We start from the raw sequence: 27,259 nt of genomic DNA on the forward strand, positions 1-27,259 counted from the left end.
TGTCCACTCTATTTGTCTCTTCAGCTGCAAACCACAGGGAACAAAGCTGCTGTTGTTTTTATAAAGCTTTATCCTTTTTAGAGTAGGTCTGTATTTTTAGCATGTTTACAAGCAAAAAAAAACCCCAAATTTTTGGATGCAGCATTTAAATTTGTACTTTTATATATGTGGACATTGAATCCAGCCCCTATGGACAAGGCTGAGCTCTCCCTGGAAGCTGGGGGATGAGTGTGTGCAGCACCCTGTGCAGGCTGCCCCAAAGGCAATGGGGTGGGACTGGAGTGAGGGTTCAAGCACAGCCTCTGCTGCTGGGGATTTCAGGATCAGGCTGTTTCTAGTAAAGGATACAATTTCCTCTTCCACCTTCATTCTCAAACCAGAATTTTCTAATCTGTCTTTGTCCAAAAGAACCCCTTCAGCTTGGATGCTTCAGCTCAGGAAGGGCAGGGCAGGGTCTCTGCTGTCCCTGCTGTGCACAGGACTGTGTTGGGTTCTGCAGCCAGGGACAGCACAATGAGCTGCAGGGGGATCTCAGAGCCATCAAACACTGTCAGATTTAATTTTAAAACAAATTTCTCTGCATTAAAGCACTGAATAAAATGAAATGATCTACGATAAATGCAATAATCACCCCAATGTGGTACCTCAGATTTAATTTTAAAACAAATTTATCTGCATTTATATGTGTTTACATTCTTTAAAGCACTGAACAAAATGAAATGATCTACGATAAATGCAATAATCACCCCAATGTGGTACACACCAGTGATGCAGGGAGGTGATGTGCCATTTCCAGCTTCAGCACCAGGAGGCACCAGGGCACCGCGGTTATCCCTCCCAACCGTGGGCAACATTCTTGGGAGATGGTGGCAATTAGCGCGTCTGTAATTGTGAGTTTTTCCCTTTAGTTTTAGATTTGTGCTGAGCCAATGCATTGGAAGAATTGCCCCTCGGTGGTTTTGCTCACGGCAGGGATAAAGCTGCCCAGGCATGTCAGCACAGCCATGAGCTGGCTGACAGCAGCACCTTTTAAGAGCCAAACTCTCACTGGGGCTGGGCAGAGACCGTGGTACAGGTCAGGCAGTGACAGCCTGGCAGCAGGGAAACTCCTTTTCAGCAGGGTTCAGCTCCTGCCTGCCCTCTTTCCCCTGTGCCAGCCTGTGCAGGTCATTTGTTTCCTGGTCACTCTCAAATTTCATCTCATCTGCTTCTTAAATGGGAGGTAAAAGGGAGTTGTTTTGGTTTTTTTTCTCTTGAGAACTACAGATTCTTATACTTTGAATATGTGAGAGTTCTTGTGAACACTGACTTTTGGGGTTTTTCTTTTATAAATTATCTTGCTTTTTTACTGCAGGCATAGCATACTATAGAAACTTGAGAATGCAAAAAGTGAATGGACTCCTCATTCTATGCAGGTTTGCAGCATACAGAGTAATTTCTTCAGTACAAAAGAGCTTCCAACTCATTCTGCAAGTTTAAGGTCCTAGAAACAATTAAACACATGGACAGATACCTCTTAAACAGAGCCCACCTGGAGAAATTTGGGTTCTGTTGGGTGGCTGCCCCACTCTGATAATTCAGTGGCACCTTTTCCATTCAACAGCACCATCTTTTGAGGAGGCTCAGGAAAATACCAGTCTGGTAATTCCAGCATATCAGTTCCTGTGGTGAAAAGCAGGACCTGCTTCCAGTAAGAAGATTCATCAAGAGAAAAGTGGCCTGGCTACTGTGTCCTGGGTTTCTCCAGAAGTGCTGTGGGGACTCACAACAGAAATTCCTCTGGTGCTTTGCATTCCTGCAGGGCTCCTGGGTTTGTGTCTCTGGGGTTGCATGAGCTGGATGTAGTCTGCAGCAGTGTTGGTGGCAGTTCTGGCTGGCAGATGGGACATCTGGGTTGTATCAAAAAACTTCAAGTTGGGCTCCTAGACAAATGGTGAATTCTTCCTTTTCTCTAGGAATGCCCCTAGGGAGGGAGGAGATGTATGTAGCACTGACTTGGTGGGAGCCAGCTGTTCCATCCCTCCGTGCATCCAGGTCTCTTTTATTTCAATGAAATTTGATCAGAGCAGAGACAGGAAGCTCAGCCCTGTCCTTGGAGCAGGGAAGATGCCCCAAGTGCTCCTCTTCCCTGGGGCAGGTACTGCAGAGGTTTCCTCTGTCTGCCTCCCAGTCTGCTGTGTTCTCCAGGGCTGCTAAACACCAGCACAGCAGGAAAATCCTGGGCTGTGCCCACTTCTCAGTGCAGCACAGGAGAGACTGGGTGAAAACCAGTGATGGAACATTTCTTCTCTCATTTGAAGGCCTTCAGTGAAATTTGCATCTACAGGTAGCACAGATCTCTTTGGAAATCTGTCTCAAAGCCCTGCTGCAGCTCCTGCCTGGTGGCAAAGCAAACTCAGCTGGTCTGGTGTGGTCTCATTACACTGCATAAGGCTTTGTATGAAACTATAAACATCAAAGAAGGGTGGATTGTAAACATAAAATGGACTGGTTGCAGAAATAGGATAACTAGCCATGTAACATCTGGTGGATTTCAGATTGGTGCTGGATTAAAGGCATTTTTTATTTTAATCTAGTCACTTGACTACTCTTCACACATTTTTATTTCTCCTCTCTGAGAATCCATGTCCTCTCTGTAGGCCGTGTCACACCAACAGCTCCATGCCTGTTAGCAAATTTGTTATATATAGTAAAACCATGTGACAAATCTATTACAAGTTTGAAAGCTTTCAGGTGTGGCTTTTAAACTGAAAATCGCTTTATGTACTATTAGTACTTACTCATATAGTAGCACCTTTAGAAATAAAGAATAATCTTCAGAATAATCTACACTGGGTTTAAATATTAAAGGTGTTTTATGGTATAAGGTTTTTACAGAGTTTTACACCTACCCTGCAGGGTGCAGGAGATAGCTCAAGAAGAATCTGTGAACTGATTAGTAGCGAGGTGTTGAGCCTTATTAACACACAACCACGGAGCAGAGACTGTCCTCATGTGGTGTGTCTCCTCTGCACTGCAGAGCAACAGCAGTGCTTGAGCTCCAGAGCAAGCAGGGGAATTCCATATGAGAGGAGAGCTGAGACTGATGGCTTTGGGGGCTGAGACTGATGAGTTTTAAGGTGGCTCCCTGCAAGCTGCCTTCTTTCTGGGGCCAGAGGAGAGCATCACTGATGGATCAGGGGAAACATGTAAATACTGACTAAGCACAATAGATTGATCCTGGCAATTAGAGCTCTGCTCCAGTGCTCCTTGCCACAGCTGTCCAAGGCTTTAATCCAATGGATTCCTGTAGCTAATGCTGCTGTGCTGAGCACTTGCCATGAACAGCCAGCCCAGCGGAGGCCAGGCTCGAAGCTCCCGTGTTAACCCTCCTGAGAGGCACCTTTAACACAGATGGAGCTTGCAGAAAATCCCAAGGGATGCATGGTGTATCTGTGAATCACCACAGAGGCAAGCTAAACACTCTGCGACAAACAGGAGTGCTCTGTTGCTGGTCTGCTCCAGCAAAGGAACAGCCTTGATGGAAGCTCCTTTGGGTTTGCCTTGGTGTCCATGTCATCGGCTCTGGCACGGATCTGCCCACAGGGAAGTGATGCAGATGGGTGCTTGAGCACCTGCCCTGTCACTGAGCTTGGCATAACCTAGATGAGATCAGCCAGGAAGATGTTTTCCCTTGCACAATCTGGTGGGGAAAGCTGTGTGTCAGGAGTGCTTTGGTGGCAGCTCGGTCCCTCCTGACCAGCTGCTCACTCCCATTCATTTGGCCATTTTGTGCCAGCAGCATGAACCCCTAAAGCCCCTAAGCCAACTGGACTTTCCTGATCCTTTCCATCCCTGAAACCTGTGCATCTGTAAGTGATGGAGTTTACCATTCTAGGCATTTCTGATTGTTTTATTAAGGAAATAAACATGTAATAAAAGGTATTGATTTTTCTCAAAATCAATGGCTGATTTACGGTTTCCCCTGGAAATTTGTTCACTGTGCTGGCTCCTAACCACAGCTGCTGCTGCTTTGTATGGGATTCAGTGAGATGTGTCCTGAAGGGAATGGATCATTCACAAGGACCTTCTGCTTCAGCTGCCCTATTTATACATACACAGGACTTCCCATGCTCACTGTTTCCTTGAGTGTATGAATATCTAACAAAAAGACAAAACGCTATGTTGTCTGCTTGGAAAGCACAATACAGGCTGAACATGCAAACAAGATCATTCAAGCTGAACTTCCAGAGAGCTTCCATCAAATGACCAAAAGCAATTGGTTTTCCTGCACTTACCCAAGGGGTTGGTGGGTTTGCAAATTCTTACATCTCTGGAGGGGAAACACCCCAATCTGTAAGAAACAGCAAACCACCCAGCTGGTTGCACTACAACTATTGTAATCAAAGAGAGGCAGTGCCTGGAAAGCCAGAGCTGTGAGCTCATTTCTGTTTCCTGGGTGCATCATGTAACGTGGTGGCTTTGAGGAGGTCAGGAGGGGCCCCAGGAGTCAGGGCATGCTGGGCAGGGCACCCCACGTTTGGGCTGAGGATGGCCTGGGACACATGGCAGCTGTCAGGGGACAGGGCACCTCTCACCTGCAGCACAGCTCTCTCCCCAGGAGAGGTCTGAGCTCTGCTCCACCTCTGCAGTGTCTGCTGACCCCGTGCAGAGCCCAGGCTCTCAGCACCTCCATGAAGGATCAGTCCACAGGGAAATCAGTCTGGGCCTCCCCTCTGGGCTCTCACAGCACCTCCATGAAGGATCAGTCCACAGGGAAATCAGTCTGGGCCCCCTCAAATAAAGACAATATGTTCAGACTGTGCAAAATCTTCGTTTGAAGGAGTGGATACTCTTCTATTCAGAATATCTTTGAGCAGAGGGGTGGCAGCAGCAGATGTGTGACCAAGGCAGAAGGGGACACACCAGCACAGTGCAGAGCTCCGGGGGTTCCTGGGGGCACTTACAAATGCTTTGAAGTATTTAGAAGACAATAATGAATTAACACGGTCTCTTTGCCACCCACACTTCAGATTAATCTAATTTTCTTTAATACAGTGCCTGGCACGGTGGATAAAGGAGCAGCAGCAGCAGATGGAACATGTCTTCAGTAAATGGTTTGACACTGCCCCACACTATTCTCATACACAGAACACTGTCAGTCAGCTGATGTTAATCGATACGAGGTAGGTGCAAAACTTGCTTGGCAAGAAGTGTTACAAAAGCCCTCTTGGGCTTAGTTTTATTTGATATTTTCATTCATAGTTTGAATGATAAAATAAAAGGTAGCTTGTAAAGGTTGCAGATGCTGCCTCCAGGCATCCTCATGGACAGGACTAAAATCCAAAATGAGTATGAGAAACTGGAGGATGGATCCAAAGATCAATAGACTAAAATGGAAAATGAGTCCAGTACAAATTGCTTCTTTCAGGGAGGAGAAGTGAGTTGCACATGTGTGAGCAGGAGCATAAAGGCAGGGCAGAACCTCTGCAGAGGAGGCTGTGAGGCCCAAATGCATCCCAGACTGCTCCTGGAGCTGCAGGTGGTGTTGGTGTGGGCAGTGGTGATACCTCACCAGGGCTGCTGGGAGCTCCTTTCTGTGATCCCCCCAGAGCCTGGCAGGAGCATCCTCTGCAGCTGAGAAAGAAATGCTCAGAGATACTATTGCAGGCAATTATACTGGAATTATTGTTTAGGACTTTCAGACAGATCCCTGAGTATATTTGAAGATATTTGAGTATATTGAGTTGTTGGAGAGGCTGAGCTACATGACTGCTTATGTTACTGCAGCCTTACCATGCCATGCTGCTGCCAGTGGTGCCTCTCTTAGGGAATTTTTTGCTACAATTTGCTTAGGCCAAATACCATTGTAAAGATTAGGACAGGAAAAGTGAATGAAATGGAGATTTATTAAATTATTCCTTTTTTTGGAGGTGTTGGCAGGCCTACTGCTTGCATTCTGTGGACTGCTCTGGTCTCTCCTCTCCCTGCCACCACCAAAAAGGCTATAGTTGACCTGGCAATGGGTTGAAGAAGGGCAAGAAGGAAGGGTAAAAGGTACAGCAGTTTCTGCACATGGACAGTTACAGAGACTCAAACTGCCCAGCTGGAAAGAGATTACTCAAGTGCTGTAGGACAGAGCCTGTCTCTCTCTTTGACCTGGAGAAGGTGACTGAGAGATGATTATCACTGCCTTTCCTGCTGCAAGGAGCAAAGGTGTAGGGGACGGCAATGAAGCTGAAGGAAGAAATTTTTCTTGCTGCTTGTGACTGAATCAGGCAGCCTGCTGTGTACTGCAGTTTAAATGGATCCAAAACAACATGAAAAATGTATGAGGGAAATAAATGGATTGCTGGAGACAAGCACAACCCCTCACTCTGGGAAGCCCTGAGCTGCAGAGAGCTGGGGGCTGCAGACCCATGTAAGGTGTGTCTGATAATCCTCTTTTCCTAAACATATGCTGCTGGAGACAGGATCACAGCCTGGTCTCTCCCTTCACTAACCTGCTTATGTGAAAGCCTGAGGCTTATTTCTGCTTCTCCACTAAATGGTGAAATAATATTTGAGAAAAAACTCAGTGTTCCAACAAATAATGCACAATAAAATTAAAAACAGTTTCCCTTTGGGATAATTACTTGAGTTTGTTTAGTGGCAAGTTTTGGCAGAGCTGTTTCCAAACTGAAGATCCTGAAGATTTGATTTTGCTCCTAAGTCAGTAGCCAGGCTCTCTCCACCCAGCTTCACACTGGCCAGTTGACACTGAGAAAGATTTTAATTTTCAGAAAGCTGACAAGACATGTGCAGGTCACTGCTGTGCCTTGTGAGATGCATGAGTGAGGACTTGCACAGCAGCCTGGAAAGGACCATGGCTTGGGAGAGCCAAGGATGGAGCCCAGACTGTCTGAGAAGGCCCCTGTCCCCACTGCAGGGTGTCGTGGGCTGGGCTGGCTGCCACTCCCCTGGAGCTGCTCTCACATGTCCTTTTCTAAATCTGGTGCTTTCCTGCTGATCTGCTTTGCTCTGGGTTAGCAGAGGGCGTTCCTCTTCCATGGACCATTTCCCAGGTCTGAAGGATCTGCAGGTCTGGGCTGAAATGAGATGCACATTGTGCAGCACAGGGCCCTGGGCTGCAAGGGGGTGTGCATTGGGTTGGTGCTGTACAGCCTCTGCTGAGATGGGTACCTGGATGTTCCTGATCCTGTAATCTCCAGGAAATGCCCATTTGGATCCTCATTATCTGTGCTGCACTTAAAAATAAACCACCAGAGGAAGAATAAAAATTCCAAAAAATGTCTTAATTTATTGTAAATTCTCCTTTCATCTGTGCTGCAATTCCAGTGTTCTGCACATTAATAAATATACATTTGTTAAAAAAAACAAAAAACAAAAACAAACTTCCAGTGTCTAATCTGCCATAAAGCTTTTAAAAAGTCATAAAAATAGGTTTTAATTTTTTTGTCATTAATACAACTGACCCTCATTTACTGCAACAGTTCTGATCAAAATAAAAACTACCTACACCTACTGGGACAAAATATACATACACAGATGTAAGAACAACTAGCATGGGTTATACACAATGCCTGAGCACACAGCCAAGTGCCAGACCCTTAAAACATTCAACATTTTTTTCTGTCAGAAAATGTCACACATGATGTTGCATAATTTTTAAAGGAACAGAATCTTTCCTCCTTCTCCCCTTCCAAAGGCCTCCTTGATACTTTGAAAATGCATAGGAATATAATGAAACCCAGATTACAGGATACAGTTTCTCATCTTTTCCTCAACTCCTGCATTTTATTTAGCCCGATTTTCTGTTTCTTCCCTTTCACACACATTTGCACAAACAATAGCCAGTATTTTCCCAAAAGGGCTGCTGTGGTGAGCAAGGAGCTCCTGAAAGCCTTGTTGGCAGAGAGCAGGCACAGGCACACCACTGTCATCCCTGGAGTCACATCATTTGCCACATGGTGTTCCCACCATGGGAGCACCAGCTGAGCTCTGCCTCACACTGCTGGATGCAAACTTTTCCACATCTTACTTTTCCTCTTGTTGTAAACATTGCAGGACGGTGAAGACAGCAGACAGGTCATGCTTAACTTTTTAACCTGTGAAACCAGCACATTTTGTGGGAAACATGAAACCTTAAGCCTTCCATGAACTTTCTGAAATATCAAGAAAGCCAGGGCTTTGTCAAAGAGCTGGGCAGACAAATCTGGACATCTTTTAAGTCTTGTATTTCTGCTTTGATTAGCAATGTGCTGAATCCAGTGAGCAAAAAAGAGGAAAAAAATATTGCACCTGAGGCAGAACTTGAGCCATGGGAGGAGGGCCCTCTCCTAGGGACATGCAGAGTGCTGGTTTGTTGCAGAGACATACAATCACACCAATTATTTTCTTGTTCTTAATAAGGGAAATACTGACTTGTCTTCTTCCAGATGGGGACTGTGTTGAAACCTTACACAGAAATATGTGTAGTCCTGAAGTTCAGTTCCTGAACACTTCAATGCACTTGTGAGAAGAGATCAAAATACCAAAAAATGAAAAAAAGAAATTTTTGTGGGTTTTAGAAGAGGTTATGAGAAAAACATACTGTGCCCTCAAAGCGTTCCAAAATCTGTTAACAAAACTTATAAATTATAGTCGTGGATATTGATGTAATCTTTACTGTATTACTTTGAAAACTGCATTGTGTCTGAAGGTGGCTTCCATGCAAACCTCAGTTACTTATCAAACGCCAAATTCAAGTAAAATTGTGCAATGTTCATATAAAAAATATCAAAACATCTTTTTAATTGATTTCCTATTATCAAATTAAGAAGATCAGTATAAATGTAAAATATACAAAGGAACTTTTTCTTTAGCAACACCATACAAAATATATAAAAGTATCTACACTTTTTATATATATATATAAAGGATTTTTTTTTTCTTAAGACGACATGTCCATAGAGGGGTGGACAGAGATGCTGGCATAGAAACCAAAGGACACTTGTTGTAATATTCCTCCCTAGAGCTCAGCTACCTCAAAGCTTCACGCTGCAGCCATCAAAACTCCACAAGAGACACCTCATAGTGCTTGTCTTCAGGCTTGTTGTAGGTCCACTAGGAAGCAATGTGCTCTTCCTTGGTTGTCCCCTGTAACAAGCAACCCCTGCAGCACTGCCTGCACCGTGCACAGTCTCTGTCCATCACAGTGCCCCCTGTCTCCATTCCCATCTTTGCAGCGTGGGTTCCTGTGGGAGGAGCGTGTTGCACGGAGCAGCCGGGCACCGTGCCTGCCCCGGAGCAGTCAGCATTCTGCCAGAAGGGGAAACCAGGTGGGTATGGATGCCCACCTCATCCTCCTCACCGCGTGGCCGCTCGGATGAAGTGGGAGGCGGGCGGCGCGGCGAGAGGCGGAACCGTGCAGAGGTGATCACAATTTCCTGATGGTTCAAATTGAAGTTTCATTACTGCCGCTGTTAGTGAGAAGAAGTGATTGTGCAGGCTTAGGGTTAAACAGGCACAGGCAAACCACTCCACCCAAACCCACCTAATCCTTTTTATTAAGGACTCTGTGAAGTTACCAGCCCTGCCAATCCAATGCTTGCAAGGGGGATGCTGTCCTGGAGGGGAAGACCAGCTGGGAGAAACAATTTCAGGTAGTACACAACAGAAATGGTTTAGAGGGAGTTCTACAGAGGGCTTGCATTTGTCTAATGCTTTGCTGAGGATACAACGTTCACACACAGCTCTTACAAGCAGTTAGAAGCCTGGTGTATCAGATGGATTCATGCAATCTGCTGCCAACAGCAGAGCTTTCCATTATGCCAAAGCTCTGGAGATAACACAGTTGCTTAGTACAAGCTGGTGAGTTATTCTCCAGTAGTGTCTGTGTTCCCTGGTAGCAGCTATGTTATGGCTGATTCAAAATGTCCATGTTTCCTGGCTAACTAGGATCTAATTCATCAGCCATCTCCCAGCAATCCAAAGATGTGCTTTTATAGTGAGGTGGGAATGGTCTGTGCACCGTACAACTGGGGTATTTAAAGCCTGGTGGGACAGTGCCAGAGTTAAAGCTGGGTGAGAAATTTTCTCTTGGTTTGGTGAAAGACTATCATTCATGTTAATAAAAAATGAGACTATATGCATAAAATTCCTGCAGAGACTTTACATATGGCTGTTGTCATAATTTGAAACGCAAGAATTATGATGAGTAATGAGGTTTCTGAGAATTCCCTTTGGCTGAGATCTTGCTCAGCCTTTTGCTTATACTTGATTTAGTTTAAAGTGGTAAATTCACACACTGATTGCCATGCAGCAAGTGGGAATCACATGCCTGGTCATTTAGGATCAGTAGCTTGGTTTTCTCTCTAGCCTTGGGGTCTCCTGCCTCAGCCATCGTCTCCCTCTGCCCAGATGGATGCTCACACCATGCCCCCCACAGCCTTGTGCCTTTCCCCACCCATTCCTGGCAGGGTGGCAGGGCAGAGCAAGGCTACTCCTGTCCAAGTGTGCCAGTACCTCATCAGCCTAGCCTGCCAGTTCAAAGCACGCCAGGGTGACCCAGTGGCAGGTGTCTGTCACAGCACCTTGCCCATGATACCTGTTTTGGCCTTCTCATGACTGAAACCCCATGGCCTGGGGACATGGTATGGGCAAACCACCAAGACAGTCACTGGTGAAGGACCCTGGCCAGTCACCAGAGGAAAGTTTTGTTCATGTGTGAGTCTGGGGTTGGAAGGTGAAGGGTGAGACCATAGAAGGTCAGCCAGGACATCCCGACGTGGCACTTACTCTGAGTCTGAGGTGTCAGCATGTCCTGTTCCCACGTGGAGGTTCATGGCCATGCCATTGAGCTGGTCTCGAGACTGCTCCCTCCGAACATTTTTCACTGTCACCCCTGAGTCCGAAGGAGAGCGGACCCCCTCATTTGTCCCTAGGGAAGTAGTCCTGGATGAGACTGTGCTCTGATTGTAATCCGACAGCTTTTCCCGCAAACGATTCTTCATATTCTTATCCACCAGTGGGGGAGGGTAGGTAACTTTATTTTTTAAGATGCCTGTTAAGGAAAAGAGGGAATAATAAAATTTTTTAAGTGTATCAGTAATTTAATTTGTCAAGCTAAGCACATGGGAGATGTTACAGTCTCTATTTATTACTAAGACTTCTAGTTTGGCACTTTATTTCATAACCAACAGATTGCACTACAGTAACTAACTACTAGCTTCCCATGGTGAATCTGGCTACACAGGTTGGAGCCATTTAGAAAGTATTTTTCCCTGACAGAGCTACCTTTTTAATTAATTAATGCTCGTTAACCCCCTAGTCTCCCAATCCAACTGTGAGGCTGGGTTGGCTGTGCTACCTTTCCTCTGTTCCGGCTGCTGGTTATTCTGGTGGGCCAGAGGTCTGTTCTCCTTCTGCTGCCCTTCGTTCTCCTTGTCCTGGGGTGCTTCACTGCTGTGGTTCACCTGGTTTTCCCTGTGAAGCTCTACGTTGACCTTGGTCTCTACTTTGAGTTTTTGTTTCCTGCCGGGCTCCTCGCCATCGCTGGCTGTTACGCACTCTGTGGGCCAATAGGGTTTCACATGATTGGGAAGGGTATCAACTGCAATGCAAAAAAACACTAGCTCAAAAAACACTTTTGATATGTTCTTTCAACCACTGCCGGGCCTCTGTGGCTGGAGAGGACCTGTGCATCAAACCAGAGCAATCCTTCAGTCAGTCCTTGATGGACTGAACTGCCCTTGGGGTGCATTAAATCCCCAAAAATAACCTGGTAGTATGGCAGAGTATCCAAACCCTTCCCAGAGTGAGGTTGCCAGCTCACTGTCATTATGGAGAAGCATGAGGCAAACCTGCCCTCTCAGCTCTCCAGGGTCAGAAATCCCTCCTTGGGGAGGTTGGTTTCTGAAGGCTGAGGGCATCCCAGGTACCCTGTCCTGTATGTGTGAAGAGCCACAGCATACAGCCTGGATGTTTATCATTCAAAGTTGCTTTTCATTAGGACAGGATCAACTATGTTTAGAAATGCCTGCACCCTGACACACAGAAATTATATTAATGGTCAATGATTGCCAACCATTTAGGTTCAGGACCTCCCCAACACCAATGCCTTTTTTGCATGAGGAGAAGCAGGCATTTCTTCCCCCTGCCCTCAAAACAAGTGGCTTCTTTCTCCTCTTTTTCATACGAGATTTTGCTGGCTTGGTAATGCCATGTCCAAGTACTTTGGGGACCTGCCTGCAAAGCTGCCTGCCTTAAGGCATTCAGCATTCTGTGTGATTCTGTACTCAGTCACTCCTTTGAACAAGCCTTTGGAAGAAGAAAGGTCTCTAAGCTGGAAACAACAAGGATCCCAACAGAAGCAAGGCACAGAGGCAGAGATGCTGCCTCAGTCGATGGTAGCATGGCAAATTTATCCCACCTAATCTAAAGCTGTTTTAGAGCACCATTGCCCTCCCCTTGCACTGGGGGTACCTTTGGGTGTGCTGTGGAGCGGGCCATGTTCATTGGTTTTGGAAGTAGATGTGTTCCACTTCTTCTCTGTCTCGAGTCCATCCTCCTCGCTGTCTGATGAATGGGAGGAGGCGTAGGAGCTGCTGTGTTCATCGAGGGACAGCTCGCTGTCAGAGTCTGAATCGTGCTCTGCAAACGTGGGTGGGGAAACACAGTGGGGAAAGTGTAAATAGGAGCTGAACAAATCTACCTGACAAGCCCACAAGGAGAAAGGAAAGGCAGGCATGGGTTCAGGCCATAACAGGAATGAGCTCTTACATCTGTAAAGTGTATACAGGATAAATTCAGAAGGACTGCAGCACAACCACTGGGAAGCACAACCACTCTGCTCAGCTAGTGGGCAGGACCTTTTACACATACAGGACAAGCAGAACAAAGTGGGAACATATTTTTTCTTATTTAACATGCAGAACAGTAACTCTATTGGATCTCAGTGAACACAACACACAGGCAAAACAAGATATCTAGAAATACCAAGAATCTGAAATGAACTTAACTTAAAAACTGCTACAAGGAAACAAAAGACCAGGAATGTCAAGACCAGAATGAAAGGAAATCAGACAAAATATTCTGTTACAGAAGAGTTCGAAGAAAGTGATGAGAAGAAGGTGCACAAATGGGTCAAAGCATTTAGAAACTATTCTTACCATTGGATTTGGATGGATTCCTATGAAAAATGGAGGAATCTGCTTCAGTCTGACCAGCCCTTGCTTGACTTGAGGATCCACTGAGTTTGTGAGCAGCCTCATCCCTTTGAGAAGAAAAACAGAGGACAACCTGTCACTTTACTTTGTTGTTTTTAACAAGGCAGACATGCACACAGCTGCTGCTGCACAGTCACTTCATGGTGAGACAGAGGTTATCCTGATGTAGCTATCTGCCTTGTGCCACACAAACCACACTCTGAAAAAGCCCAAAGCTAATGAGCTAAACTGTGCTCCTTGAGACACAGCTGAAGTACAAGAGACAAGCAGCATGGCCCATACAGGTAGCATCACTCTTAGGTTAAGCACTGCACTGCTGGAACCCTGCCCCAAAGACACATGCAACAGAAAATGCACCAAGGAGAACGACAGTCACACAAAACAGAACGGCAAAGACATAAACCAATGAGCATTTGAACCAGAGCTCTGGTTTCCACAAGAGCAATAAAAAAGGGAAAGGCAAGCACCTGAAAGCCATGCACCTGCCACCGGATTACCTGAGAATATAAGCAAGGTAGCTATTGTGGCTCTTGGCTGACCTGACGGTGCTCTCTAGGGAGACAGTGGATTCCCCCATAGTTGTGCGATACATGTTTGGCTCTTCTATGTATGTGTTGTTACAGTTCAGAGATCGCTGAAAGGGAAAAAAAAAGACATAAAGCCATAGTGAATGATCCTTCCAGAAGCTCACAAATGTATTAAGTTTCAGAGAACCAAATGGGTTTTGATGCCAGGGAAAAGAATTATTTTCTCTCAAAGGTTTGAATTAAAATAATAATAAAAACTTCCGAGAGAAGCCATCAGTAGTCTTTGTACAAGTCACTGAAAGCAATCATTCAGTTCACTTAATTACAGATAAGCCACATATAAATTTATTTTAGGTAACTTCTGCCAGCAAGAGGATGTTTTTTTCTCCCAAAGCTGTTTTTCTTACCGTTAACAATGTAGCTCTTGTTGCAGTGGAATCATCTGGAAGAGGTTTCTTTCCAGTTAAAGTGTTCTTCAAGTGCTTTCTCACTTCTTTGTTAAATACGCAGTGGAAGAAGAAAATGAACAGCCCCTGGATAATTTTAGAGAGAGGAAAATGTAAATGCTTCATTACTACCATATTGCAAATATAGATAATACAGAATATTACCCAAAATGGGTAATATAGATATTACCCATTTTGAAACAACCCCTGAATTCTAGTTTGTAGTCCATGACAGTGTATTTCAAAAGCAGTAACTATTTTTTTTCTTGAATGAAATGGCATTGACTGATCTCCTAGCACTTCTTCATAATTTGATTGCAAGTTCAAATGTGCACTAAAGGCCTGGGAAAATATACAAAAATATGCATTTCTCCAGAATTTACAGAGCAGAGCTTGATTTGGGAAGAAATCCAAAGGGAACCTCAATGTCCCACTTGAAAACATTGCAAAGATTTTAGAATTTGGGATTTTGGAGCTTTTTGTATTTTTGATGATGAGAAAAAATCAATAGCAGCACATGAAAAAGATCACAGCCTTTAATGAAAGCCTCTGGAAATAGGCAACTTCTGTGAAAGGAGCCCTTAATACTGCATCTAAGAGAATTTTAGAAAGCCTTGTGAGATGTGAAGAGGTACTGGGAGGACAGAGGTCCCAACTTCTGTTGCCTAAGTTCCTTGGTTAAGCAATACCTCTGGTGGGAAAATCAGTGAAGTCCCCAGGGCTGGGCAGTTGTTGGCTGCCAGGAACACACATTAACAGCTTTTGCTGGGGGCAGGGCACACGTGTGTGCCTTCAGATGTACTTGCTCTGAGGGAATTAAGGCAGCTGCCAAATTGTTATCAACTTTGGTTGGACACACAGTATAGAAAAGTCAATACTCATGAAGTTGCAGCTGTACCAACATCATAAGAAGCCTGAATTTCATGATTTCAGCCAAAGCAATTGACTTAGAGTAACTTTAAACTTCAAGCTCACTTTCTTAACATTCAATCAAATGTGATCTTAGCTGGCACTAGCACTTTGGGATTATTCATTAATAAAATTCTCATAAATGTCTCTTTAAAAACAAAAGTTCAAAGAAGGCAGGGATGTGAAATGCCACATACCACTGTGCTTCTCTGGGCAAGTTTGGAGAATTCCGCCTGCTGACCTTCTTCACTTTCATCAGGTTTATGTTTATTTTAGTTTTATTTTAGATTTGTGGAAGCCTGATTTTATAGCCTGAGTAGGTGCATTTATTACAGAGCACACTAGCTGCAGTGGCAAAATAACCTTGCTTCAGGCTGACCTGCCTGCTGTGCTTCCAGGGCACTGACAGCCTTCTCCAAAGGAGACCCATCAGACTTTGTTTTCTCTGTGGCTGCAAGTTGTGGCTGTTGTGCTGCAGCTGAGTGTCCTGCAGTAGCTGTTTCAGTACTACAGGCACCTGCTAGGGCAGTTACTGTCATCCTTGGTCACATTCAAATTGTCACCACATGAAGCTCTGTGACTACTTCCACACCAGGTCTCCTACAAATAACTATTTTCTGCATCTTTAATCAACAGTTGTGTAAACTGGGACAGGCAACCCAAGAAAACCATGACACAACTCACATTGTATTAGAAAATCCTTATTGGTCTCATTTCTTTAAACAGTAACTTAATTTGTGAAAGCCTTGAACTTGGAGCCATTGACTCTGGGTGAAATATAGCAGTCTCTCGTTTGTGATAGCAACAATGAGCACACAGAACACAGTAACAAAGACTTTGTCTCTAGAATGACAGAGGTATACCTGCCTACTGTCACAGGTTACTATGGTAGTGCACTTACCTTTAGAATGACTAACAGTGAGAGACATAATTACTCAAAGTTATCATTTTGGTGACAAGAACCCTCTCCTTGAGAAGAGAAAGCAAAAATTGCCTTGAGATCTCTGTTTTCCTTAAATTAGCTCATGTTGAGCAGGTTTTTGGAAGTCTGGATGTGGCAGTGTGCTCACCAAGGTCTACCACAGACAAGATGCTATCCAACTTACCTGCAGGCAGCTGAAAATGGCAAAGAGATAGTGAAAGGTCATGACGTCGCTGTTGACTGCCATGAGCCCCAGCAGCCACGTGGCGCTGATCAGCAGCAGCAGCAGGAACGCTGTCCGCAGCACGGGGCTGTAAACCAAACACAGATGGGCTTTTGCAGTGTGATGGGATACAAGAGAACAGCCCAACTCCTCCCCATGGATGTGTTATGTGCCCAACAACTTGGCAACTGGAAAAGCCCTTTGGGAAAATTAGGGCAATGTTCACCAGCTCCCAGTTTCCACAACTTTCCAGCTCTCTCACAGCAACACTCTACAGGTTAGCATGTTCATGTTAAAAAAGTGATTTCTTTCTTGGAAATCCAAGACTTTCTTCAAACAAATCTGACTGTTTTACAAGCCCAAGCTGTTCAGCCTTGAGGACTCTGAGGAACACGTCTGGGTAGTAAATGGTCATGTCCATCTCATTTCAGTTTGTCACCTTTACCCTCAAATTCCCTCCCAATGTTACCACCCAAGGTTTTGGATTGAGGGTACTTAGGGAAATTTTGTTTGCTTAAAAATACAATTTCCACAGACACTTTTAAAAGACAGAAACAAATCTAGTGGCAAAAGTTTTATGAGTAAAATTGCTGCCATTAGGTAGCAGTTATACTCCTTGGTTTAGGGAGATTTAGATCTCATCCTCAACACCCAGACACTGTTGGGGTCAGGGTTCAGAATGCACAAAGCTGACAGCTCCTTGGAAACTGGGGCTGGAAGGGCATGCCAAGGGGAGCATGGCACTGCACCAACATTGCTCCTTCCACACTGCTATTAACTGGGCCACCCATGTTGCTGGGGAGCTCACTCTCAGATTCTAGTTTTCATTAAGCTTAGTGTTAGTGTTAAGGTTCAGAGAACCACAAAATCTAGCTCCAGGGACACCAGGGGTGGAAAAGCCATGCCAATGTGTACACAGTACCCTACAGCCAGAGCTGAAAAACAAAAATGAAAAGCAGCCATTTGAAATCTCATACAGCTACCTCACTGGGAAAAAAAAAAAAACCAAAAACAAACAAACAAAAAAAACCACCAAACCCCCCTCCCAAAAAAAAAACAAAAAAAAAACCAAAAACAAAAACCCAAGGGGCTGTACTGCCACTAGCTAATCACATTTGAGTTCACAGGTAAATTCTGAGCTTTGGGCAAAACAGATGTTAATGAGAACAGGCTGTCACAACAGCTCAGGAAGGTGGCAGGTTGCAACTTGTGATGCTGCTCATCCCAGTGAGCATGGGATGCAGGGAGGCTGGCCCTCAGCATGGGAATGTCAGTGGGTCTCTGCCATGGCACAGCTGGTAACACAGGCACTCGAGAGGGGAGACCCTTCTGAGCTGTGGACAAGCACAGGGAGACCCAGAATGATGTCAGTCTGGGCATGCCTGGGCAGAGGTGAAGGGATAGTGTAGAAGAGACTATAATAAAAGATCTGGAAGGACTGCAATGACACTCCCTGGAGGATAGATCTTTCCTTTCTCCCTTCTCCTGCCTACACTTGGTGGTGCAGAGCACCATGGTGGAAGTTTTGGAAGGATCTCCAAGAGGACCCCAGGAGAGGGCGGGGTGAAGCAACTCCAAATGCCTCTACCAAAACTCTCCTCCAAAAAAAAAATTTTATTTCTGGCTCCAAAACTTGATTTTAGGCAATTCTGGCTTTTATTATTTCTGGTCAGAATGTCTACAGTTTTTTAAATTGAAACTTACATGACTCCTGTTTTTTCAAATGAACGTTGCCTTCGTCTGCATGATGCTTTCATTGCTAGTATAAAAATGACAGTGTTTATCTGAAAGGCAAATTGAAATAACAGCATGGGTTCTTTCTGTACATTTGTTACAGCTCTATTTTCAATAACAATGCAATTTTTATCCTAAAATGGTTTGTGGCACCAAGAATATTTCTTGTTCAACTTACAGGTCTCTAAATTCCAAGATTCACCTTGTTTCAAGACAACATAGTCAAGGACATTCTGGCACTTGATCTGGATGAAACTCAATAAGACAACCCTATGCAAAGATGCTTGAGGAAAGAATGGCTGTCCTTGTCCAAATCAGTGTCCACCTCAGCCCAGCACCTTGTTCCAGTCGGTCAAACCAGAATTTAGGAATATTTTCTAGCAGAAAATACAGTGATAATTACTCTCTTCCAGTTTCTACTGATTTCCATGCCAGATGGGATGTACTAGGTTGGTGTGCATTTGTACTTAATCACTTGTAGTGAATATTAATGCTGAGAATTTGTCTCATCACTCACTTTCCAAAACCATGTAGAGTTTTATCTCTACCATTGTCCAGTTTCTAGGAATTTCTAACTTAAAATGCTATGGAGAAATGATGTAGCTTGTCCTGTTACTGCCAGATCTGCTGCCTCCTGCTACTGCTTGTGTTGGGAAAGATTTTGAATGCTTGGGTCCATAGCTATTTTCTCCAGACCAACACACTATTACAGGCTCCTCCTTCCTCCCTTCTCTGCAGCCTTTATTTCTCTAGGCTTAAGACTCCTAGTCCACTTGTTGGTCCTCCAGTGGGGGCTGTCCCATGTCTCTGACGATTTGTGACCATAACCTACACTGCTTCCAGGTCTACTTTTTGAGGCAAGGAGACCAGAACTTGCATTTGACATTCAAGATAAGAATCAAATCATGACTATTTATTTTCTGGTGTTACTTTGATGGAGAAGCTGTAAGGAAAAGTTAAACAGCAGCCCATTCTTTTCAATTCCTGAAAGTGGAAATATTTAATATTCCTTTAGGACTTCTGGATGAAGTGACTTGCTATGGTTCATTTTGTTGATTTATTTACTAACCTCACAGACCAACCCTTCAAAAATGGAACAAAGCAAGTGAGAAATAGGTTTCTGACCATACAGCCATTGCTTCACAAGCAATCTTCATATGGGCAAGCAGCCCTCTGATTTCCAGGAGCTTAGCTCATGTCTTATCTATTTAAGCAAAAGATGCAAGCTCAAGTACATTTGCTTCAAATGTAAAGAACATGGTTGCTTTGCATGACTGCTGTTTGACAAAACTTAGGAGAAAAGGTAGCAGTAAAGAAGAGACAGTTCTGGATGGCAACTCCTCTACTTACAACGACAACCATCACGATGGGCCCAGCGAAACTCCAGATCAGGGTGTCGTGAACAGACAGCCAGCAGAAATCAGGATTCCCATAGCCTTGTGGATCCAGACCAACAGCAAGCCCTGTGTCACAAAGTGGAGAAAAACTAAATCAGAAAGGTGCTGCCTACAGCCAAATGTAGTTTCAAAGAAACAAAATTGTCATGGCAAAATTTATTTAACAGGAAATTCTGTGAAGGCAAAAATTGAAATAAAACTTTTGTAAATCAAAATCTTCATCCTGGTTACTTCATATCAAACAATACTCTGATTTTTGCCAACTAGAACAAAGTTCAACTACATAAAAATGACAAAAAATGCAAGTCCCAAATTCTGTTTCAGCACAGTTGTATAGTCATTCTCACACAGTGCGAGCCTTGAGGGTGAGTGACGTGTTGAGGAATTTCAATAAGCCTGTGCAGCAGAATGACATGAATCATAACTGAGGAGATGTCTATGCTATGAAAAAAAAAGTGCATTCTTAACTTGCTGTCACTAAAATAACATCAGAGACAAAGGAACCTGGGAACTTAACTGCTTGAGCTCAGGTGGGATTCATTTTGAAGTGCCATCCCAGGTACCTCACCCTGCTTTTGGTACTGTCTGAAATGCAGTTAATGCCCCAAGGCAAATGCATTAAAACTACACCTTTTATTATTTTATTTTTCAAAATATGGCCAATCCAAGGGGGTCTCTGAGCCCTACATTCACCTGCTGATTTACAGTGCTGTCTGACTGGTGACCTACCCCTCACTCATATGGTGATGGACTGAGATTTGCCTTTGGCCTGCAAAATCATAAAACCATAGAATTGTTTAGGTTGGAAAAGACCTTTCACATAAGGTGTCCCCTGAGACTTCTTTTCTCTGGGCTAAACATCCCCAGGTATCTCAGCTGCTTCTCATGAAACTTGTGTTCCAGACCCTTCACCAGCTCCTCTTGGACATGCTCCAATGCCTCAATGTCTTCATTGTAGTGAGGGCCCCAAAACTGAACTGATTCACAGTGTGGCTTCACCAGTGCTGGTACAGGGGGATGATCACATTTAGTCCTGAGTCATCCAGCTGGTCTTCCCCATTGGTTTGCCTTACACCACATGGGGACCATGGCTGCTCCCATGCCTTTAGGGCTTCCTGCTTGAGGAATGTTCAGCTTTCCTGGATTCCTTTGCCCTTTATGACTGCCTCCCAAGAAACTCTGTGAGTTAGGCTTCTAAACAGACCAAAGTCAGCCCTGTGGAAGTCCAAGGTGGAAGTTCTGCTGAATCCCCGCCTTGCTTCTATCATTGTGTCCAAGACAGTCTCCAGCCATCACATCACCCACCAGTCCTGCCTTGCTTCTAAGAGAATTGAAAACTATCATTGTGTCCAAGACAGTCTCCAGCCATCACATCACCCACCAGTCCTTCTCTGTTCACAGTGAACAGGTCCAGTGGGGTGTCTCCCTTTGCTGGCTCACTCATCAGCTGCATCAGGAAGTTTCCTTCCACACACTCCAGGAACCTCTGGGACTCTCTTCTGCTGTGTTGTATTCCCAGCAGACACCAGTTAAGTTGAAGTCCCCCACACGAACAAGGAATAGTGACGGCAAGACTTCTCTCAGCTGCTTGTAAAATATTTGGACTCCTTTGCCCTTCATGACTGCCTCCCAAGAGACTCTGTGAGTTAGGTCTCTAAACAGACCTCTGCCGCCTCATCCTGGTTGGATGGCCTATAATAGACTCTCACTGTGGTATCTGTCTTGTCCTTCCTGATGATTCCATAAACACTCAACTCTTTTATCACCAACATCAAGCTCCAGACAGTCAAAACATCCCCTAACAAAGGTACCCATTCCAATGGTTTCTAACACAGACACACCTGCATCTTTGCTGCCACAGGGATCTCCAACCCCAGCCTCCACTGAGATGGCAGACAGGAGTCACTGCCACACTATCCCACAAGCAGTGGCATTCTGCCCTCAGTTGCTTCTTGTGAGCTTGGTTATATCCCTTTCCCCATTCAAACCCGGTTTAAAGCTCTTTTAACGAGCCCTGTAATTCCTGTGCAAAGATCCTTCCCCCCTTTGAGACAGGTGTACCCTGTCTGCAGAGCTCTTCCTTCTCCAGGACACAGAAACTGATCCCTGTGAGGCCTGTGGCCAATGGCAGATGGCAGGTGGCTGCAGTGTTGTCTGGGCACGGGGCACCAACTGCGACGAGCGTATGTCCTGTCCCCAAGGCTGACCACAGTGCTGCTCTCTGCAAGGAGGGCTCGTCGGCACTGAGAGTCATCTTCTTCTGAATTGAAGCCTGCATGCTTTGATGAAAGGACACTGAGAAAGGGAAAGGTAGCTGCATTTCACTCTTGCTGCTTAGAACTGGCCCAGAGCCAACATTCACATCTGGTACAGGCCTATGGTCTATGAAAACTAAACTGGCTATTTGGCAAAGCAGTGGATATTGGATCTGTTTTCACTGAAATGTGGAATGAGATAGGACTAGTCTCCCTTCCTGCTCCCACTGGCCCTTCCACCACCCCCTTCAGCAGTTGCCATCCAGAAAGAATTAGCCATAAATGATTAAGAGACCATAAAGTATTTTATACAGATGTAATTCTGTGGATACAGTCTGTTTCCCAGGACTGGATTTGCCCATTAATGGGACTCTGGCTCTATGAGTAATTGGCAGACAGCAATATTTTTTCACTCTCAAAATCCTACCTGAAGTTTTCTGTTAAACAAATGGGGCAAATTGCAGTCTTCAGGCACATGGTTCAAATATTACTGCAGTCAACAACACGTGAAATAACACTTTACTCAAAGGCAGAATTAAGCCAATGCAATGTAATACTGAGAAATATTTTGGCACATCAATTAAATGCTGCAGCCTGGTTGTCCTTAACAGATTGAGTGTGCAAGCTGAGTGATACCTTGCTAACACTTGCAGGAATTGGGGCTGGTCCTGTGGCCAAGAGTCCTGTGGAGACCAGCACCCATCCCCAGCACACACACAGGAGTGTGCCAAGGGCTGCAGGAGAGGCATGCTTTGACCCTTCTGAGCTCCTGAGGGCTCAGCAGCCATGTGTGACTCAAGCAGCAGTGGGGCAGCCTCAACTCTCTCCTGATTAATTGCTTTGCTTAGGATTTGAAAAGTGCCAGTTTCTGGGGGATATAGGTTTAGGGCTGCAGTCTCCATGGCAAAGCAGTCACTGCACACATATGTCAAGCAGTCAGCATGCTGCCATGGAGACAGGCAGAACTGGGGGGGTCTTGCTGAGTGCCAAATCCAGCCCTTTGCTCCTGTGGCAAGGAAGTCATAAAATCCCTCTCCAGGATGGATCAACTACACTTTAAAATGAGCAAGATTAAAGCGGATTTAAAATGTTCCCCTATCACTCCCAATGGAGGACTATTCCAGATCCACACTGTTTTGATGGCTGTAAGCCTTCTCCCAACTTCTATCCTATTCTTATTCATGGCAATTTGCACTTCTCTGCTGTGATTAAATGTGGTTCTTCCCCGTTGGAGTAAACATTTTTCTAGGTTTTATCCCCCTCTAAAGGCTAAGGTTCCCTTCTTCAAGTAGCTTGATCCCATCACTGATACCTTAGGACTACTATGTCCCAGCTTGAAATGAATATCAGTTTGAGCATAGAAAGTAGAAAAAATAAAATACAAAAAGCCACTGCTACTGTAGTTTTGGTTTTTTTTTTTCCTTTCTCAGGATAGCTATGATGAAGATGAAATGGTATTTGTCTTTAAAATAAAAAAACTCCTCTGTATGTCCCAAGACTAAAATTTTTTCCATATCTAGACTATACCACAACTAAGAAAAATAAACAATCCTTCTCTCATAAATCTATTTAAATAATGTTTAGGATTCATGTTATGAAGTTGGAACCTCTTTACTGTTTATAAATTAATATTTATAAAGAAGCTTAATTAAAATATGTACAGTAACAAGTTATCTAGAGGCAAGAAATCCTACATTGTGCTACTTATGATGAAACAATTTTCTCCTCAGATGATTTATAAGCCTGGAAGGGCAAACTAAAGGCTTACTTTTCTTTATCCTTCATTTCACAAAATCCCCATACTTTCTCAGTAATAGGAATCTGACTTTTCATTTAAACAGAACTGCAAATTCAGTAGATTTGGGGATTGAATTGCAGGACAAAACCTGGAAAGTTTCAAAAGTGCTAAAAAAAGTTCCGTATCACGGAGAGCAATAACTAAGTAGAAAAATGTAGCAATTGTATGCTTGTGATATTTAAATTGCATAATACTGCTGTTGAAAAGGTCTGAATTTAGATTTCAGAGAGAAAGTAACCTTAAGCATAAACTCCTTACGACAAAATTCTTCTAAAGATAATGAGTTCTGAAATTTAATTAGTTTCTGTTATCTAATGACACTTCTTTTCTGCTAGAAATGATGCTGCCAAATATCTGATTGCACTTCAGTGTTCCTGAAAATACTGCAGTAGCCCTGCATGTACTGGTAAAAGTCACACAGGCCTGAAATGCTTCAGAAGTTCAAGGACAATTTCTATTTTAAAGAACCTGGGGTACGACTAAAATGGCAGAGCCTTCTGGGCTGTGCTTTTTACTATAAACTGATAGAAGTAGAAATTATTAGGCACAAAATGCATGGAAAAACTTACCAGCTCCCTGAAGAGAGAATTAACCTATACCAGCCTACGCTGTGATTTCGTATTGCACTTTCTTAAAACACACAGAAAAAAAGAACAAGTATTTATTTTTAATTCTAACTTATTCCATAATATTTTTGCAAGTGTGCATGAGTGATAGCTATTTGTTTGATCTCAGAGACATCTAAACCTCTCCCATTGCTGACAGTATGATATTATCTGTAAAAATAAAACTAATTGGAAAAAAGTTAACTGCCTGCCTATGATGTGATTTCCCATATGGCAAGAGATACATGCTGAAACAGTTGAACCAAAAATCCCCACTCCAACTGTTCCGTGAGGCACAGTTCCTGAGGAGCTGTCTGCCTGAATTAACACAGCGCCGTGTGCTTAGGGTAAGGCTGGAAATGTCTACGGCAAAAATAGGCATGGTGAGGGCGGAGATGGATGTGCTCCAGTAGATCACTCTGGACTGGTTTAAAAGATTACTGCCTCCAGATTTTCATTACTCTTCCTCAGCTGAAAGTTAGAGCCTTTGTATCTGAAATTAAGTAAAAGGCAGCTTGAGTATTCCCAGCTTGGTTTTATGCCAAATAAAACAGAGCCACTGAAATTCCCTTCAGAAGTATTTACTGCTGGTTGACAGCAGGCAGTGGGAATGTCCAGTGAAGGGCAGTAATGTCCTGTGGGCAGGCAGCATTGCTTCTGAAGCCACTGCAGTTACCTCAGAGACCAGGTGTCCATATCTGGAGGTACCAGCACAGGGAAGGAAAATTTCTGAAAGCTACTGGCAAAGTTGTTCAAATCAAAATACCGTTATTCCCAAGCAATGTTATCAAGTCCTGGTTTAATCTGTGCAATTATGTTTCTGTTACTGGATAACCATCAGTATCACTTCAGCTAGGGCAACAAACATTTGGCACACAAATCTGCAAAATTCAGGCTGACTTCTGCTAGACGTGGCTTGGTGCTGCTCTGCCTCAGGAAAACACCCATAGCTGTCTGGCATGGGGTAACTTCCCTGAACCTGGCCAGTGAAGATGGCAGGGAAACTAAGCTTTTTTGGGGTGCTTGAGGGTACCTGTTATGATGGCAGGAATGCCCCAGCCAACGACGTAGTAGAACCGCATGTGGCCGAAGTTGATGTTCCTGACTTCAGTCAGCATCCGGTAGATGTGGAGCTGCTCCACAAACATCCATGCAAAGGTGCTCATGTAGAAATAATGCAGGAGGATGGCAATCACAGTACACACAAACTGCAGAAGGGAAAGGGCAGGGAAATTAGAATTGCTCTTCTGAATCACAGCCCTGTGAGTCACTTGTTCCCCCCGTGTAGCTAATGGCAAGTATAATAAAAAGATTTTGGCAGAACAAATATACTGCCTTTAAATAAGTTTTTCAGAGTTTAAGAAGAGCTGCTCATACTGTGAGAGATTTTGCTTTTTTAAGTAAAGTGGATCACTAAGCTCTGTCAAGCTGAGAGCAGCAAAATTTAAGGACCTGCTGAAGTGAGAGACCAGGTCCACAGTGAGACTAAAAGTAACAGCTACAACAGGCACATTGGTAACTGAAGTAATCTTTGGGATCAAATAGCCACCTTGAAACCTATCACCTTCAGATATTTGCCCTTCTGTAATACCTGCTAACCAATTTTCTCTCCCAACTTAACAGTTTGATGAGTGAAAACAAGAATGGCCACAAGCATCTGACACCTGAATTGTAATCTTGCAATTAACCTTCTCCTTTCAGAAGCCAAGCAAAAGATTTTGCCAAGGATCTGTTGATAAGCTTGAATTAAGAGAACTTTGTGCAACCATCCAGTTTTTGTTCGAAAATGTTTTACATTGTGTTTTGTAACCTTTTGTTCCTGTGAAGCACTGACTCTGCTTTCAGACTTTGGCATGACTTTTTAGTGGTTTTTCATGGCGTAACGCTCAGAAATGTACATTTCCCTGTTTAATGTACATTTAACCTCTTTGCTGAGCAAAAGAATCATACAAAGACCGCCAACTTTCTGGATTCACTTACCACATCAGCGTTATTATAACATCATGCGTTACTGAAAATGTGCCTCACTAAATAAACCATCTTTCTTCCCTCTATGTAAGTAGTGCTTTTCTTGTTCCTATTCTCACATGCTCATGAGTAGAGTGCTGCCCTGAACATTACCTTTTACAGGTAAGAAAAAAGAAAGAAAATAAATCACTTTCTATCAATAGTCCAGGGAAAGATTAAAACCTCACCCAGAAATGTGACTGTTAATTTACAGAAACCCATAAAAGCCAGGCTGGGTGCCAAGCAGCACAGCATTATTTGTGCTCCAGCATTCTTTACCTCTTTATGTTCATCAGTGCATGACTCGTTAGACAACTCTCATTCCATACAGACAGATGAATAATTGTCTCAAGCAGACATGGCTTACAGCCCTCCTACCTTCTCAAATTGACTGGGTAGGCTGTAAGGAGCAGCTTTCTGCTGTGTGAAATACATTCTATAAATTAAAGATCTTTGTAAACAGTTTAAAGGACTGGGGTGTTTCATTGAGTCCTGGTAACATTACAGGACATGTTCACATCATGAGCCCCAAAGCATGGAAATGAGAAGGAGTAAAAGAGAACAATCTCACCAAGTATGACCTTTAGGATTTGTGGTATTGATGTAATGAACTGTTTTACTACTTTTAGAAACCTCTGCTTGGTGTTTCATGACACCATGAAAGGAAACTGGAAATGAGGAGCCATCATTTATGGCATAATTTTTGGTAAAATTCTGTAGGGATGTAGACTTGGCCCCCAATTCCTCAGAAGATGTGTTGGAGAACTGAAAGAGTATTAACTACCCCTTGGTAGTGAAATGCAGTGAAAAATGAGTGGTGTGCTCAGCAAGGCATGGGAAAGGTCATGTTACACAGGGTGCTGTGTATCAATTGGCAAGGTGAGCTCCTTTCAGCAAAGTTATTTTAGTATGCAAACATTTATATAATGAAACAAAGACAACACAAGTTCACACATGACATGAGACCATATCCCAGAGGGCAGGTCACTGCAGAAGATCTCACCACAGCAGCAGATAAGGGACCTGAGTTCCTGGTAAAGGGGAATATAGGTATACAGAATTGGAAGTGATGCAGCCAGCTGGAAAGCTTTATCCAGTTTGGCATTCACAGTTTTTCAAAAGGTAAAGTGGAAGAAGAAGCCCAGAAAAAAACCCAACAGACTAACCTGAATCTTGGAATTTGAATAATTTAAGCAGCTTAGTTTTATACAGTTTTCCAAAATAAATACTATTAAACAGAGGTTTCTTG

The 27,259-nt window shown here is 43.9% G+C and overlaps 1 protein-coding gene across 7 annotated transcripts in view; it reads right to left on the bottom strand.

Annotated features, from left to right (window-relative positions):
• Nucleotides 1-7,262: 7,262 nt before the first annotated feature.
• Nucleotides 7,263-27,259, bottom strand: part of CELSR1 (cadherin EGF LAG seven-pass G-type receptor 1) — a 164,940-nt gene continuing 144,943 nt past the window's right edge. For 2 of the 7 annotated variants that reach the window (XM_039726848.1, XM_039726842.1), the window contains exons 25-35: nt 25,037-25,211; nt 19,299-19,411; nt 17,919-17,998; nt 16,176-16,302; nt 14,122-14,247; nt 13,685-13,821; nt 13,131-13,234; nt 12,445-12,612; nt 11,330-11,572; nt 10,759-11,023; nt 7,263-9,440 (exon numbers count right to left, since the gene is read on the bottom strand). In XM_039726848.1, the coding sequence (XP_039582782.1) occupies nt 9,416-9,440; nt 10,759-11,023; nt 11,330-11,572; nt 12,445-12,612; nt 13,131-13,234; nt 13,685-13,821; nt 14,122-14,247; nt 16,176-16,302; nt 17,919-17,998; nt 19,299-19,411; nt 25,037-25,211 (1,563 nt within the window). In that variant the 3' untranslated portion in view covers nt 7,263-9,415. Of the gene's footprint in view, nt 9,441-10,754; nt 11,024-11,329; nt 11,573-12,444; nt 12,613-13,130; nt 13,235-13,684; nt 13,822-14,121; nt 14,248-16,175; nt 16,303-17,918; nt 17,999-19,298; nt 19,412-25,036; nt 25,212-27,259 lie in introns of those variants that run through there. The other 5 variants (XM_039726846.1, XM_039726844.1, XM_039726845.1 and 2 more) reach the window with 4 other exon arrangements.

The sequence above is a fragment of the Passer montanus genome, unplaced genomic scaffold, assembly GCF_014805655.1.
Source record: "Passer montanus isolate IOZ18808 unplaced genomic scaffold, ASM1480565v1 scaffold6, whole genome shotgun sequence".
Lineage (NCBI taxonomy): Eukaryota > Metazoa > Chordata > Aves > Passeriformes > Passeridae > Passer > Passer montanus.